The following is an 18,692-nucleotide window of genomic DNA, read 5'->3' on the forward strand; positions in this document are numbered from 1 at the left end:
GCTCTCGAGACTTGCCTGGAGCCAGCTTGAGACAAGTAATTTAGATTATGGATAAAAAAACAATTTCTGATCAAAACGTCATATTATTTGAAAGGACTTTTCCGATGTCGGTTCTCTAAGAGTAGAGTACTAAACATATTCGTTTGCCCAATAACACTCACTGGTGTCTGACTACAAAATGCAATGGTAACATCCAAATTATGCTCGAAGTATCAGGATATTCATTTACCTCAAATTCTTTTGCTGAGTCGACAAAACAATCTCGTAATCGGACACTTAAACAGAAAACTTTAACCGATATAATTTACAGAAAAGATACCCTGAAAGAACTTACAAATGGCAGGTCTTTAACAAACAGACAGAGTACACACAATTATAGAAAATTTAAATAAGTTCGAAACGCATATCAAATTAATGGAGGCTTCCAACTTGTCAATTCTCTGTTTAGTTTTCCAATTTAAGTTTAATGTCTATGAACCAAATCTTTAATTTAAACAACCACATATCCATACAAATACTGGTAGTCAATTTCCATTCACTCTAATGTACGTGTAGCATGTGTTACGAAGCTTTGGGGACATTTCACAGCACCCATTAAATGCGTGATCAATGAGAAATTTTATCTTTTTTTCTCTGATCGATGAGTCGGTTGAAGCTAATGATTTCGAGGTTTATCCCGAGGCTTTTTCAGTCGTTACACATTCGCTTTGATTATTCACGTAATTTAAGTTTCTTTAATTAGCTCAGTAAATTCCTCTCTGGGACAGTTTTTCTACTATAAATCTAAAGTGATTACGAGTAATTTGAATATCGTGGAGTGGAAATGAAGTCTTAAAGACAATATTGTATGGTGGACGATATACCGCCGTTGATTATAGATATTAGCAATTGACTTATTCTAGTCTCCCAGAGTCAATTTAGATTCATAAAAACCTAATGAGAAGGATACTGTTTTAGAGGAAAGTTAGAATAGAGTTCCAGAGGCTCATGAAAACAAAATATATATCTTTGACGAGATGAAGCAAAATTATGTTGATTATAGCATTTCGCTCAATTGCCTTGAGCATCCCCAATGTTTTTTGTGTATTTAAAGATTCAAAATGCTAGAAGCGTCATGTTCTGAATTCTGCTCCAAATGAAGTTCTTTCGAATATTTTATCTGAATATCCCCAAGGACAAAAACATGGTAATAACCATGCAGATATTATACATCTTGATATATATCTGTATACAAATAATTGTTATGCAGGAAAACATCCATTACGATTGAAGGATAAGCTTATCAGAAGTATTGTCATATCATATTAATTGTTATAACAAAACTTTGAATTGGCAATATAAGAACTATATTTTGTGATTTCATAGAGTGGTCATCCAAATATAAAAAAAAACATTCATACAATGTCCTTTGTACTTTTGTTACAAAATCATTGTGAGATCGAACAAAATAATTTTTCGTATGCAGTGTAACTTGTGCAGCTCAAATATGAAATATATACCTGAATGTAATGATTTAGTCGTATTCGTCTCAACTTTTTTAAATAATAAAAGCACACATGAGTCACCGTATCTCCTGTTTTCGCCCGGATATCTTTAAAACTGTTGATACGAAAGTACAGCAGTATGCACAATATTTTGTATAGAATTTGTGGGTATCTCGGTTGTATTATATTATTGATCTGTCTTGAGCTCTTATAAGTCAGTTAAGTGTCGTTATGGCAAGTTTCGAATGTCCATTATAGGGACAGATACGCCATTTTGGATGTCTTTTCTATATATCACAGAGTATCTTAAAATGACGAGTCGCCATTTTAACATTCAAACGCGGTTATTGGCATAGCTAAAAAAAATCCCCGTTTCTCAGACTAAGGTATGATTGGTAAAAAATAATGGTGCACCTGTTAAACAAATGTTTCTCAAAAGGAATATGCGGACTGCTTATATGACAACTCACACTATGGTATCCACACGGAAAAAATGTATTAGTTTTGATAAAGACAATATTGTTATTAAAAGAGAACAGATAATCGAGTTGGAATTACCCACTACGGTCAAATGATCGCAAAGGATAATATACAATTATAAGAAGTTATATTATCATATAAATGGGACATATCTCATAATATGTATTTTTCTCCCATCAGATATGGAACCTTATTTCCATAAAAATGTTGATTCATTGTTCTTATCTTTACACTGTGTGTTTAAATAAATACATAGTTCACCTGATTGCAATACGATCCTTTTGTTTGTTTTGTTCTATCTTATGTTGGGAATTTTCATGATCTGTTTGTGCTACAGAATTTTTGAAAAGCAACCAATAACACAATAATGCATACTTAAAGAGGTATAAGAACCATACCCATGAACAACAAAACAGACGGAAGGTGTGGTCATAGAAGACCATCAAAACAGATCAAAAGGCATGACGGCCCCAAACCACAATTTATAATTCCAATGTATATTTCTCGTCAACGTACCAAACACTATATCTTAATTTAAAACACGAAATAGAATCAAACAAATAACCTATAACCTTTAATGGAAGGTAGGGTGCTTTGCTCGCTAACCTAGTGCTCTAGTTTCAATTCAAGTTAACGTCGGCGATGTAGTAGGTCAAAGGGACTGACAGGGTCTTATCTTTTGAATGGGGAAAACGAATGCCACAGGATGTGTACAATATGAAATTGAAGAAGAGAAGCATGTCTTATCTAACTATAGATTTTCAGAAACTTGAATTTCCTCTTAAAAAATGAAAGAATATGTATGTATACCTTTTTATATCAATTTCAAACGTGATCGTTACAATTGTATTTGATAAAAACAAATTGTGTAATAAACCCTTACTGAATTCTCAACTTTACCCTGAACAAATTCAAACACGCAACAGAAACACAAACGATGTTTTAGGAATGATGAAAATTGCGAGTTCAGTCCCGGTGGATGTTGAACATTGATTACCACTGCTAGTTTAGCTTTGTTAAGTTTGACTGTTAAGCCAAGTGAGAAATTTGAGAACATTTTAAAGACGTTTATATAATTGCATATCGATCATGTAGGATCATCTGTGCACATCTTGCAGGAGGGATGCTAAAATATTTCCTTAAAGTTAGAGGTTCGCCATCCGTTTGACCACTGTACCACTTAGTCTTAGAAACGGGATTGTTTTTAGCTAAGCTTATCAGTAATAGTGTTCACAGCTCACCGTCGAAATTTTAGCCTTCAAATCCTTATGTGTCCAGAATTATCTCCGTTTGAATGTTATAGATATTTTTCCATGTATACAATGTATATAGAAATAGAAAGTGAAATTCCAAGTTTGAGGTATTTTAAACGGACTGTGCGATTTTTGTACATTATTAGTATTTCTGAAGACTACATATTATATTCAAGACCCAAATCAACCCTCGAAAATGGCGAATATGTCACTTTAAAATATCGGACAGCGTAAAAAGACGCTAATATCTTCTGTGTTGTATCATTTGTATTTAATCCCCTCGACATCCAAATATAATTACACGGAAAGCCAGATAACATAATTTCGACCAGCGTTTGTCAAATGTATGATCACCTTTGGGATAACCTTTGATATACATTGTAATAGTTGCGTTCACCTGTATTTTCCCACATATAGCCAATGTGGGATCAGCTTCATAACTTGTACAATATTGACTATAATGAAAAGACCCAAAATCTTTGTTAATTTCAAAATAAAGGAGACACGCTTATATGAAGGTTGGAAATTTCGCCGCGAAGTTGGTAAAACCATTTGTTTTCTTATTTTTTTTGATGTATTTGAAAGAGTCAATTAGAAGTATATCTCTATATTTTTATGTCATAAAATTATTCAAGGTCTCAATGTTATCACAAATATTTCTCAATTGAAACTTACAAGGCGACAGCGTCTACTGTAACACATATCTCGCTTGAGTGTGGTTACCAGTCTAAACAACCAAGACCAGTCCATATGTTTCAGCCACTGAGTACACAAGTTCTACATCAATTTCAGCGACATAACTGTATCCAAGAGTTAATCTATACGCTTCCACAATGAATAAGATATATGAATAAGAAATGTCAATTTCCCAAACAATGGCGTCCGCTTCTAATTTATGGTCGAGAGGAGATGGACAGAACAATCAAGTGCTTCCAATTCTTATCAATCAAATAGCTAGACGGAGATAGGATATCCGCCATATTTACTTTCCCTGAAAAATGGTCTGGGTAAGCAGTAAATGAAGAAAAAGTAAGCAAAGTTGGTCTAAACGGATTCGTTATAAAACTGTATTCATATTGTAAAATAATCAAGTACCCGTCTTTATCGATAGATTTATTTCCATGATATTTGTACAAGACATCGATTCTTGTGTGTCAATGTCAAGAAGCAACTTTTCCTCATATCCTCACTTTGTACAAAAATCAGCGAAATAATGATGCGTATTTACATTCAAAGATGCCAGAACACTGGAAGGGTCAAATATATTCGGCACCATATTAACAATCCCTTTTATTGCGATCTACATTAACTAACGTAATAAATCACAAATAGCTGGAAGAAAATGAATTATGGAAGCTAGGAACAAGAGCCTTTAGAAATCTACTGACCCATATTAATTTTTCATTCAAGTATATTTCTACAAATCTTGACACTAATAGAGAGCAAATAAATCAAAACAGACCTCACCAAATGTGGTTAATTTCTGAATTGACATCATAGTTAATTTGTTTGATAAACTCAGAGTTATTTTAAGCAAACGTCCCAGGGGTACATTTATCTTTGACGATGGATTTACCGAGATAAATATCTGGGTCTGGAGGTGGAAAATTGATCTGCGATTTAAAGAACGATAGTCAATGATATTTCGATGAAATAAAAAATTTGAAAACATCCACCATGAGATACCATCTTTAAAAAAAATGATAAGGGCGAAAATTTATAATCCAAGAAAAAACCAATGCCATGTGTTGTGGCCAAGGAGTAGCCGATGGAATTTATCAACAAACTGGTATTCTTAAAAGTCATTAGAACAACTCTGCTTTCTATTCATATAAGTATTAGGATTTTCATAAATGAAAATAAAGGGACCCATCTTTAAAAAAGATGTTTTATTCCTTTTTTCTCAGATTTTAGAATTGCAGTATTAAAACTGTAAGACGATCTGTAGATCCTTTCAACCAATTATCATAAACATAAGTACTCATACACCAACGAACGTAACAATGCAAATTAGTTTTGACGGTTAAAAATATGACCATGTTGAAGAAGCTTTCACTGACAATAAAAGTGCAGATTATAATCTCCACGCTTTAATCCCCTGTTTATCAGGAGATCGTTCTAGGTCAATATAAGATTTCAGAATTAAGTCTCAGATCAACATACTTTCAGACGGGATTTGTACTATAGTGTATCTTAATCATCTGATGGTACGACGTCTAAATGAGCGACTCTTAATGGAAAAGTCCATTTGTTGATCAGTTAATTACTGGAAAACACTATTTCAACTATTCTTATTTTTGAGCACTAAGACGTATTTTTGTTTCATGAATAATTTAATATCCTATTAGAAGTGGCATCTAAGTTGCGACACAATGGGGTTTGAGGCGCAATTTTATGGGATGCAAATCCAACATAATTCATGAAAACAATTTAACCGTTGTTAGTTAGGTTGAAAAAAGGTCTTATAAGGGAAGTTCATTTGAACATTTCTCAATCACAATACGACAAAAAACCATGGTCTCGTTAGGTGATGGAAAGGAACATCGATAAACACATTTTCAGTCTGTTTCGAATGAATGACTGAAACCTTTAGAACAAAGAAGATTTAAAGCCTAGCCGTGACCTGAAGTCATATTCTATGTTAATCGTTGGCGAGACGTTATCTCAGCATGTAAAAACCACATAGTGTTATAATGATTTGAAAAAGTGTACGTGAAGAAAATAACACAATCAATAGGCCTTTTTACAATTTTTAACTGAAAGGCTTCAACTGAGAGAAAATTGTCCATCTCAAGAAGAAAGCGTACAAAATTATTTTGTAACATAGACAGAATAACAAGTAATTTGCTACTTTTGTAGTTTAAACCGTCAATCAAAAACAGTACCTATTCATCTTTCCAGGCAGACTAATTCTATCGGGGTTCAATTTACCGTAATCTAGACCAGTCTTTAATTAGAACTAAAAATATTTGTGGTATCGTCATTTAATCATATATTGATTCGAGTCGATATTGAAATCGTTAACCGGAAACAAGCATTTCAAATGCTTTGCTGTATAAATGCAAGCGGACAAGCGGAAACAAGAATTTCATATTTCTGAAGTAAAATTGTTATTAAAAGGTAGAATTAAGTATGGTAACTTAATTACATGTCAGTCTTATAAGAAATAAAAAGAAGATATCAAGATTAGAAATAAAATCGTAATGAAATATATCAGTAAATATTCCGTTGCAAAGTATAGTCAGCTGTACTTTGAAGAACTGCAATTTAAGGCCTCTCTTGCGAGTTGAATTTTTATTAGAATGTTTCTTGATCTTCCAAGCCCGAAACCCAAAGATTCGCCGCGGGAGGATACTTTTCACTGCGAACGAAAAAAAACAAGCTATGGTCATGGACATTGAGAAAAATAAATTATAAAAATAAGCTTTTGGTGTTTCTTTGATTTATCATTCCACCTAATCTGAAGCGTGTAAGAGAAAATCTAATACTATTTAACTATTTAATATGCAACTCGTCATAAAACAATACTGAACTCGTTTGATAGAAAGTGATAAAGCGTAACACTCAATGACATATTCTCCGTGTCCTTTTTCTACTTGGATACAAATCTGTTCTTGGTGATTATCCTGAACTCTTGGTTTTGTAGGTATTAGTAATTGAATAAAAGTGACGGATGACATATTGATCCAGTTTCATCATCAAGGCTCTTGAAAACTGCTCCATCATTAAAGATTGATTTTGTTGATGAACGTTCAAATGCCAAACCTCACCCCGTATCTTTCGAGAATAAAAACAAAATCTTCACGTGAAAGGTCAAAAAGAAAAATAATTATATTGACATGACTTGTCAGTTCCTCTAATGGAAAGGAAGGCATCTGTCTTACTTGCACAATTGACTAGTGGATGTTAATGCAAAAGAAATTTCAAATGCATTCCATCACCGAAAGCTCGATTCAATAATATTAAATGACGACATATTGAAAAAATGTCGTCCAAATTGCAAGTGTAATCAAAGAACTGTCTGCTAATGGAAAACGAACCCATTAGTCTCAATTACGACCAATTTGGAAATCAAGACGACAGGTTTGAATAACATGTTACTTCCTGTGACGAAGGGAACCGGAGAATGGATCATTGTTCACCACATTTAAATACATGATGGTAATGCTGAAATCGAAGAGAACGGAGTCTCCATCTTACCATTTCAACGATGTTAAAATCACTGCAAACTAGCTCGATTTTATGGCATATTGGGTCCCTAATATGAAGGAGGTCTATTATATGGGAGAGTTATGACGTTTTAAATGAAACTGGAGGCGTTGAATATAAACTTAATAGAAGAACCTTGTGTAGTTTAGATATTTTTTTCATTATATAAGAAATGAAATGAAGTTTAGCGTCCGACTTTTGCGTTTCTGATTGGTCTGATAAACATTGACGACACTAACATTGCAGATATTTTGCCCAAGACAGATTAGGTTAGAATACCCTTTTGTTTTTAAAAAAAAAATCTACATCGTTCGAGATTCCTTTTATACGAACATGCTATAGAACATAGATGGCCCAATCCAGACCACTGGCACTTGAAGCTTTTACAGGAATATTAGAATATGACCAAAGTTATACGCCGGTTGCCTCCACCTATCATTAAGCTAATGGAGACGGGGTTACTTGACGCCGTCTGTGTTATGATTAGGCATAATCTGTGTTGGCATTCCATGAAAGGTTTTAATCAATTATATCACCTAATTAGTTCTATTCCTCTACTATTTACTTTGTCTTATTATCAACTTTGACAAGAATTACTTCATTTATTTTACCAAATGTGGAAATTTGATTCTGATTCTGTACTTTCTAATTGAAGAGTTCTTGTAAGAGTGGTCACTTTGTCAAATCTGTAAATACATTTCCTTGTTGCCATTGGTACACTCCTTTCTGCATATTATAAAAAAAAAAATACAAGTATAGCACATAATCTGCAGATGACATCTTCTCGCGGTATCAGTAAGGAACAACCTGATGGAAAGGAGGTCGGGGGCTCTCTGAATCTGTATGTATTAACTCAAGAGTTCTTGTATCAGAAAATGTCAAGGGACAAGGGATATTGTTTTTTAACGTATGTATCGCTGTACTTTTAAGCTGTTTACACATGGGGCATAACAAACAATTTAGATCGTGGTTGTTGTGAACACATTGTTAAATTGCGTGTCTGACATAGTCTTAATTATATATAGTCTGTACTCTGATTTGTGAAACATCAAACATCAGTTCTCCAGAGAAATCTGTGGTATTCACAAACATTTGGTAAATTCCATGATGTAACGTCTATTAAAATAAACTCTCAGCGCAATACCATAAATCACCGCTGCCAAGAAAAAAAAATTGTTGCTTATTTATTGTACACACAAAATTTGATCAAAAAAAAATCCCCTTAATTCCATTTGTGAATTGGAACCTTTATTGAAAACGTTATTGATTAGAAGAGAAGAAATAAAGCGTAAAGAAAAGCGAACATTTTGCTATGAATAGTGTAGAAAAACAACGTAAACCTGTCCGCGGTACCAGTAGATTTGATGTATTGGCGAATTTAGATGTGGTAATTTGCAACTTGATTTGCTGTCTCTTCACAGTTGAAACACAATCGGCATATCGTATTCAGGATAGTGTGGGGTCCAGTCTTCAACATCGATTTCCTGTCTGGAATAATTGAAACATTTTCTTCCATACGGAATTTCCATTCAATTCATTTGGATTGAAATATTTTGATTTATTTGAAGTGTTTATCTGCGATTTTGGTCTCTATTTTACGTAAGAAAGTTTCAGTGGAATATTGCATGATCATTGGAAGTAATGTAAATATGTAAGGTTTACTGGTCGTCGCCCCTGAGTCTGTTTTTACGTTTGTGCTTGTGAAAAACGTGATTTGAAAAACGCATAATGACTACAACTTTATTGTGTTGAAATTGTTTATACCTATGTGAAACAATACTTTTCGAATCTATTCAACAAACTTTTTGTGCATTTTCTGTTGTTTGTGTCAACCGTTTATTGGCAGTTCGTACGATTTTTAACTCAATTGTTAAGGTCTCTTGAAAGGGCTGACAAAAAGCCCCTGTGCTACAATACTGTGCACATGACAAGTCTTCGGACGTCTGGAAGTAGAGAACGAGAATGCTAATGCACTGTCCAGACAAAAATAATTTCATTTTTCAATGATAATGCTTTGCCATTCTTTATTGGGGCCAAAAGAGCCCAAGCGTACATCAATTACGTTTGAATTCTTACGTGTATTTGTTGGCTTGTAATATGCTGTACACATTCACGTAATTTTATTTATGAAATACACCTAGTAGTATAAGAATCAAGACGCTACAAAACTATGACTTATCACTGAATCATCAAAGTACGCGGAATGCGAAAATGGTAAACATTCTCATCTGTTATTCTTTCTATCGTCTTAGATTGATATCTATAAAAATGCATATTTCCTGTCCTATTCTACGAGTAAATTATCTACAACCGAGATTAAATTACTATCATGTACTCTGTGCACCTGGGACAATAAGTTCTTTATTTTTCTTGGGAATACACCAAAGTATACTATTTTTAGTTACTACGTGACGATGCACTTTTATTATCCCTTCTATTTGTAAAAGGAAACTCAATAAAAAATGATGATGAAAACTTTGTGAAATATTTTGTTATTGTTCATTTGGTATATTTATCCCTAAAAAATGTCAATGTTTCTACTGAATTCGTCGAGGTTTATCTTTAAGTATTAAGCTCTGGCAAGTACTGTGCAGGCCACCCTTATGCCCACTATACAATATAGATATGCCACTGGACTAGACTGTTTCTAGGTTACTCTTAAACATATTTGCTTTGAGCTCTAGCTTCTAAAAACGTGTACACTGCAACAAGCACTGTAGGGGGTATCCCATGCGGTGTATATGATTAATTACGACCTATGCAACAACATCTAGAGAAGATACAGCTACATAGTCAGACCCGAAACTTGGTCTATATGCTTCCACATCCCATGTCTGTTAATCAAAATATGTTGAAATATAAACTTTGTAGAATTTTACCTTGATAAATTAAATAAGATCAAATTGATCATATAAAATCTAATTCAATCATATCTATGATTACATCAATATGTTCTCAGTTTGATAAACAGCGTCTGGTATAATTGCAAAATTAAAGACATACTAACGGTAATCATTTTCATCTAACTTGGCTCCATATTGCAAAAACAAAATAGCTATCATTTAATTAGTCCAGTGAAAAATTTGTGATATTGCAACGATTGCGGATTTGGAAGATTGCACTCAACCAGGTTAACGATGATTTTTGATTTTTCAATCGCGTTGCTACATGTCCAATATCATCGATCCAAACCACTTCAACATCCTCGTCTATTTGTCCATGATGATCCGTCATTGGCACTGTTGGATGAACTCGATGAATGAAATTAAGTTTAACGTCCAACTTTTTCCAAGAAGATTCATTGCACATTGCTTGGCGGTGAGAGCCATTTTGCTAGAACATCTTGACCTTTCGGTAAGAAACTGGCGAGTTTCCACAGCATGAAGCACATTGGCCGTCTACCAAAATGTAGAAATACTTTTTCTTCATTTGACACTTCCATTCAGGATGACATACCAATGGTCAACGGAGATAAGAAGATTCGCTTTACGTATTGTTTCGCCTGATTTCCAAAACGATCGCATGATGCAAAAATACCTTACAATAGGGCAATTTATGTGCGTAGCTTAAGATTAGGAAGCAATAGCCGTGAAGACAAGTGAAGAACATAACATCGTATCGTTTACTAATAGAAATGCTAATATGAGAGCCGTAAGACTACAAATTACTTATAAATCACACATTAATTTCATCTTCTAACAACCACTTGCTGTTTCTGTACACATCTTATTTATATTGCTAATAAAATAGAATTAAGTAGACTTATCCTGTAATAATGAGTTACTGGTCTCCTTTATCTTGTAAAATTGACAAAAGGCGGTGTAGACAAATACTACAGCGTGATAGTGTCCTGTAGTCTTCTATTAACTAGTAAAAAACTGACGTAAACACAAAATCAGCTGAAATTTAGCCATCTGATGAAGGTGTTTTTAGTTGCTTCTTAAAAAAAATCTGCTTTTTGAAGGTATGGCCCTTGGGAATCTATAGGTGCTCACTTTCGGATTGGCGGTCTAATGCAGCAAGTTAAAAATCACTACAACAAAATTCAATTCATATTTTGGATTCTGTACCGCTGAAGAAAACGGCATTGTCAATAGGTAATTCTGTTATGTTGTTTTGAAGAAATAAGTCTACAGCATACTGAGAAGTTTAAAGTAATGAAACAGAAAAAAAATAATTATCTTCTCTCTCGCCTTTATAGTAAGAGCCAAACAACAGAACAGGGAATAATTTCATACTCTTAGAAACGGAAATAGCTTCAGTTAGTAACATGCAAATGAGGCAGAAACCATCAGGCTCAGTGGTATCGGATTGATAACTCATTTATTGTAAGGAATTGGCCTATTGACCTGCCGACAGCAAGGAATTATGCATCGAAATTAAGAATCAATGACACCAGTTGTCGGAGGTTAATCAATAATTCTAGAATAATGTCCAGTCTATCAAGCATCTTTTACATGCCCTTGTATATACAACTAGACCAGTCTGGGTTTATTGCTTTTGAATAGAGAAGGCATACGTTATAGAGACGTCTATAAGAAAGAAAATCACAACCAACACGCAACTGTGGTATAAAACAAACAGCATAATTGCTCATTCTTGATTCTTTTTCACTAAAACTCAGGAAATAATCACATTAAGGCAAGGTTAAAGACTTAAACTGTACGTAAGGTTTCCCAATAAAAACTGTTACTGAAAAAATTCACCCATGACATTCCTACGATCTAAAGCAACTTACAAGTAGTGGACAGATGAGGTTTAAAATATCACTTAAAGATGGGTTACCTTATTTTCATTTATAAAAGTGAAAATGTTAATATTTATGAATAGGAAGTAGAGGTGTTCTAATAACTTGCAAAAACACCAGTTTGTGTCACATGTCCATAATTAATTCATAAATAGTTAAATTAGAAGAGATTATCAGCAGAATTCCAAAGAGTAACCGATAAAAAAGGTCACAAAGTCTTTTTTTGTTTATCCAGACTGTACATACATGGACATTTATGATTGATTAAAACTCTTAATTACATGCAATAAGAACATAATGATATGATTAAAGGATAAATGATAATTTACAAGAAACACCAATTAATCAAATATTTTTCTTATTTGGGCACTTAAAAATAAGGAAAACCATCTTTAACCAAATTTTGCATGTATGATGTAAGTATGATCAGACACGAGTTCAGGGATTGCAATAATCTTTACCCCTTTACTTTTTTGACTTTTTTTATTATGCTACTGTAATCTTGATATGGATATGCTAATACGGGGTATATACAGTGTTTTGGTCCGGTTAAGGACGTAGGTAGTTTCCTGTATTTGGAGTGAAGATAGGATCGACAGCCAAAATCCCTACGAAAAAGAGAAAAGGCTACATATGCCGTGGAGAAAATTGTACTTCAAGTAATATGCTTCAGACGAGATTGTAAGGTGTCATTGTAGACATAGATACTGAAAACGTAGACATAAAGAATTCCAACAACAGACATGTTAGACAACATCCTTTTCATCTTAAAACATACAGTACCGTCGCACTAACAGTTGCACGAATTCCGTTCGGGCGATTAAAGATTAAATTTTTAAATGTTCCTAAATATAGCACGCATAAGTTTTCGTATCATGTGCGCGCCATTTGTGTAACCCATGCGTGAGCACAGCACAAAATCGGCACAATCACTGCTGACACGTATATATACGTAGAACAAAAATTTAAGCGCCACTAACTTTAATTTAGTATATTCTGGGACGTCGCGTACGTCATAGAGACCCTCCTGTGCAAACTGTAACGGAGTTGGATGCAGCATTGCATCAGGAGTGGCATCAAATTCCTCAGCAGGACATTCAAAGACTGATGAAAACAGATACTTTGCATTTGAGGCTATAAAGACAATAAAATGTACGATCGTCCACTTCCTGTTGTTGATTTTTTCACGAATACATATTGTTTTCAACATTAGGTCCAAATATATACATCTCTGTTATCAAGTATGATTGCGAATTGCATTCATTTGCGAAACAATAGTTAAAAATCTGGTGGCGCTTAACTTTTTGTTCTAGGTATATTATATAATATACACTACACATATATACAATATTTTATGTATGTGTAAACAAGCAGTGTCATTGTGTGCCAATGCGTTACTGAAATGACAAGCCTTGCCAAAACATCTGTGCGACAATGCAGGGGCAACGTTTCTTGCAAGTAGCAGTGTTCCATTACTTTGAGAGTGTTCTTTTTACTGTCTGACACTGAAATCTTATCAGAATACTAGAAACCAGATACCCTCAATATTTGAAAATACTTGTTGTTTATGAGGATACAGGTAATTAACACTTGATCATTGTACGAGTTGGCACGAGTTCTTAAATCTTCCTATCTTCAAATGATAAAACCATTATATTCGTATATTTATCCAGAGAGAAATACTTGGTGGGAAGATACAATATATTGGCCGACTAATAAACGTATTCTACTTATGTTTTATTTAACGGTGGGTGGTTTTATAATATATTGATATGCAGACTGTATTATTACTTGAAAATTCGCGGATTATTACTTATTATAAAATATATTCGAATGAATAAAGTTTTTGGTAAAGCTTCTTAGAGGAATATGGTTGCCATAACAGTTAATATAGCTTTCAATATCACTTCAACAAAAACTTCTATGCCTTGACAAAGCGGAAATGATTCGTATGTCGATTAAAACTGCATATACGAATTTAATACGGCCGGATTTCGATCAAAATGACTGTGCTGTAAAATAGGTACACTTACAAAGGTTACACGAGAGAGAAGGTTCAGCAAGCTACCTTTGTTAAAATACTACGCTTTCTCTAATAGGATTACAGGTTTGAATGGAAATATAATATTTGTGTATTAAAAAGATATAAATCATATTAATGTCACGAAATTTTATCATTCTTAAATCAAGTATTTGGTTTATATCTTGGTGCACAAACTGGTCACCTTTTTCTGACATATTCTCTGTAACAACTAGGTTACCAGATTGTTCTAACAAATATCACATTCTTTGACTGATTTCAGCGTAATAGGTGATTAGGTGATGCATAATGTAAACTTTGTCATGCATCTTTTACTGGACATAAGTATGATCCAAAAATAAAAAATGGCTTTGTTCATTATTTAGGACGTAAAACTCCATTCATTGCATTTCATTTTTGCTCTTCATTTGGGTTATTAAAGATGGACATAGCCACCGATCACTGGTGACTCAATTAAGGCGATTAGAATAAATCAAGTTGTTATATACGAGTTTTTGCATAGCCGTAGAGTTTAACATCGATGTTTGAGTTTACTATTATAATATTACGATGTTTTTTTTTAATTATTATTTTTATCAAAATGATCGACAACTATTTAAAAAGAAGGACATGCCTGTCAGTTTGCTACAAATAACGATAACATTCTTAAGTGGCTATTGAAGTGAGATATTCCTCATTTTATCAGAGTTTCTACTGAAATATATTGACACAGCTTTCTAAAAACGTTTTGGAATAGGATCTAATTATTTTACCATTTCAAACATGTATCTAGTGCCAATCAAAACACTCATTAAAATATTTCTGTCATTATGCCAACTTCTGACGAGAAAAACGCCAACTGTCAATGTGATTCTATAAGTCATTTACTTTATGAACTCCATATTGCTCTATCTTTAATGCAAAGTTATAAACAAAAAAAAACAGCAATAGATAGGCACAAATAATTGATCATATTCATCCACGTTTGTAATGTATGCCATGAAAACCAGTCTATTCGTTTAGCATATTTAACGAATTCCCAAAAGTCTGTTTAAGGAAATATCAACAACGCTAATTATATTATGGTATTAATTCCGAAACATAAAATCGGCTTTTTATATTTGAATGAAATAGGGTGTCAACACTCTATCTTTCTGCACTGAAATGGGTTAATGGACTGCCAGCACAGTAACATTAGACGTCTAACAACCTCTCCCTCCATGCCAGCCCCTCCGACCTTGATCACCGACAAGAAGAAACCGGGTTAAACCTTGGATCGTCCAACAAGTATCTAAGTGGTTCGCAACAGGATGAAAAAAGTAGTGTACTTGATAACTTAGATAATTTTATTATTCAATAATGTATTTTCTAAATAATGTCTAGGGTTACTGATGTGCAGGTAATACAGACTGAGCAATTTGGTTACCCTACTATTAAATGGCAGATTCTACGGTATTGGACTTTAGGTGGTCTCATAAACAGCCGGTTAGTATTCGTTATGGAATCAATAAGAACAATAAAACCAATGTTGCCTCGGGAATGTCTCAATATTGCTTTATATTATTAGCAAAGCCCGACGTATTATTAAATTTATGGCTCAAGTACTTCCGTATATGAGACATAATTTCAATTTATTAAGGATGAATCGTTTTGGTTACAGGGACTGAGATGTTAAGCAGACCATTCATTATTTAAATATTGGCTCAAAGTTGTAAGCTGATGCTCACTTTATGATGATATACAATACACCAGAAGCTTATGTACATATTGCATTAATGATTTGCTTAAGGGAGCACACTACAGTTCAGTAGGTACAGTGTACATATATATGAAACCTGGAATTGTAATTGGCAATTAGTTAGATGGGTTATCAGTTACGTTCAACTTGATCATACCACAAATTTACTGCCATGGTTTAAAATTCACTTTCTCCAAGCAACTTTTATTGAAAACTAACTCTTCGGATTGTCTTTTATGACCTGTTGGATTATACCAAGTTACTTCCATTGAATGATCAAGGGCATAAATCTTGATTTATTGTTACAAAAATAAACCTGCTATAAAGGTTATAATGAATTTGATATAACTATACTCAATAAATTTGATCCACACACTTTTCTTTGGATACGTCACGTGGCTATGAAACAGATTGAACCTTTATAACAATTGTATAGTAAAATGTACTCCTTCTCTAAAGGGATTACAAGTTTTAATGAAAGTATTTTTTGTACTAAAAATTGCTTAAGTTTTAAATCATTTTTCAAGTCATGTTAATCATCTTTTCAAGCTCAAATCAGGTGTGTAGATATGAGACTTGTAGGAATAATGTTTGAAAGATTACATTATATATCGATGATATTTTGAAGATATTGCTGCAAAATATTATAAATAAAATGGTGGTTTACAACATGTGTACACTGAAGATTATTCTGCACTTTTTATACATTTCCAGCTGTTTCAAACTGTAAAATATGCATATCCTGTGGCAGACCTTCTGGGTTTATTGCTCATCAGACCGACTATAATATGAATTTAATATGGTACGACATAAAAAAAAATGAAGAACAGTTATATTTTATCTAAATGTGACATCGATATCATTGTATGAACAACAGTGATATTTGAATTTAACCTAGCATCAAAATGATAGTTTTAATAACAGTGATATTTGAATTTAACCTAGCATCAAAATGATAGTATTAATAACAGTGATATTTGAATTCAACCTAGCATCAAAATGATAAGATTAATAACAGTGTTAATTGAACTTAATATGGTACAAATAACAGTATTTTATAACTGAGCATCAAAATGGTATCTGTAATATTTTCAATTAACCCAACATTAAATTGATGGTATTATTTTAATTTAACCTAGCATCAAAATGATGAAATCAATAACAGTAATATCTTATTTCAACCTAGCATCTATATGATTGTATGAAAGACAGTAGTATATTTTAATTTAACCTAGCACCAAAATGATGAAATCAATAACAGTATTATATTATTTCAACCTAGCATCTATATGATTGTATGAAAGACAGTAGTATATTTTAATTTAACCTAGCACCAAAATGATGAAATCAATAACAGTATTATATTATTTCAACCTAGCATCTATATGATTGTATTATTAATGACAGTGATTTTAATATCAGCCTTGAGACAATTCTTAAATTATTTTAACAGTATGCAAAACTTTACTACCTTGTCTCATGCATATTCGAAATCAATGCAAACATGTATAACATTACTAATGATTGAAGTATGTTATCATGAGTTTATTTACTTCGTGATATGTTTTTCTTTTGGTTTCATTATTTACATAATATGAACTTGCTGCATATTCAAAATAGAATTAGGCATAATTCATGTAATGGAATCCATACTGTTTCATGAGAAAAAGGAAAAGATCGTCTATATAATAAGAGCTCAATATTCAATATCCAATAAATTTTACTATTACGACTTTGGGTTGCCCAGGAGAATTCACAAACCGTGTTTCAATTTAATCTGAGTGTAATTAAATGTTTGTTCCAAGAATACAACATCATTTCCGCAAATTAGTGCTAAATTGTTTGTAAATAATCCAATAAGATAAGGCAGCCTTAATCATTCAAAATCAGTCTTCATTAGGACTTCGCTCTTGGAGGTCATATGGAAGTAGGAAAGTCAATAATAGAAAAATAGAAGAAAATAAGAATTATTTATGCTAAACTGTGTTTTGCTATAAGACATTACTGATAGAACCTTTCGGCATGTTTTAAGGAATATCTGTAAAAGATCCAATAGATTGAAAATACACAAATATGAATTGGAAGAAACATATCATATTCTCTATTTGTAAAAGACACCATACAAAGTTATGTGTTCGGTAATAATTACAGTAACAAACATGTACAAACTTTTTGATGATGTGACAAAACTAATAGCTACACATTTTATAACTCTATTTCATTTAAAGCTATGCATATCCTTTTTTTAATGCTTTAGTAATAATAATATTGCATTCAACATTATCGAATTTTGATAACAAATGGATTGTTTACGAGGATTTTTAAATCATTTCCGACCCCTTAATGAACACATTGAACATTTTAATGGATTTTTACACAATTTTGTGATAATCCTATTCTATTAAGTTGAGTTGGAAAAGAAGCATACTCCTTGATTATGTAACATCCATAAAAAGAAGAATAAATATACTAAGCATTTTGATTATTTCATGTTTTAGTAAATGGAAACGATAACATAGATTAATCGCCTTGATATCTTTTGAATTTGTGGATAAGCTGTGAATAAAGAGGGTCATTTAAATGATAGAAACGAAGATATGAAAACAAATTAATTAGTACTCACCACATCGATCAGTTGGGACAGCCGCAGGCCCAGTTTTACAGTTAAAGGATTTTGCTTGCCAGCTGCGGGTTTGATAAGCTTATTGTAGTTGCTTTTCTTCATAATATCAAAATGAAGGGTCTTTGCCGCCGGTTGAGG

At 32.9% G+C, this 18,692-nt stretch overlaps 1 protein-coding gene across 1 annotated transcript in view; it reads right to left on the minus strand.

Annotated features, from left to right (window-relative positions):
• The window catches only part of LOTGIDRAFT_186132 (hypothetical protein), a 33,707-nt gene extending 15,015 nt beyond the window's left edge, over positions 1-18,692 (minus strand). Inside the window, exon 1 of the mRNA XM_009049684.1 lies at positions 18,555-18,692. Coding sequence (XP_009047932.1) covers positions 18,555-18,656 — 102 coding nt within the window. The 5' untranslated portion in view covers positions 18,657-18,692. The remainder of the gene's footprint in view (positions 1-18,554) is intronic.

This window comes from Lottia gigantea, assembly GCF_000327385.1.
Source record: "Lottia gigantea unplaced genomic scaffold LOTGIsca_14, whole genome shotgun sequence".
NCBI lineage: Eukaryota > Metazoa > Mollusca > Gastropoda > Lottiidae > Lottia > Lottia gigantea.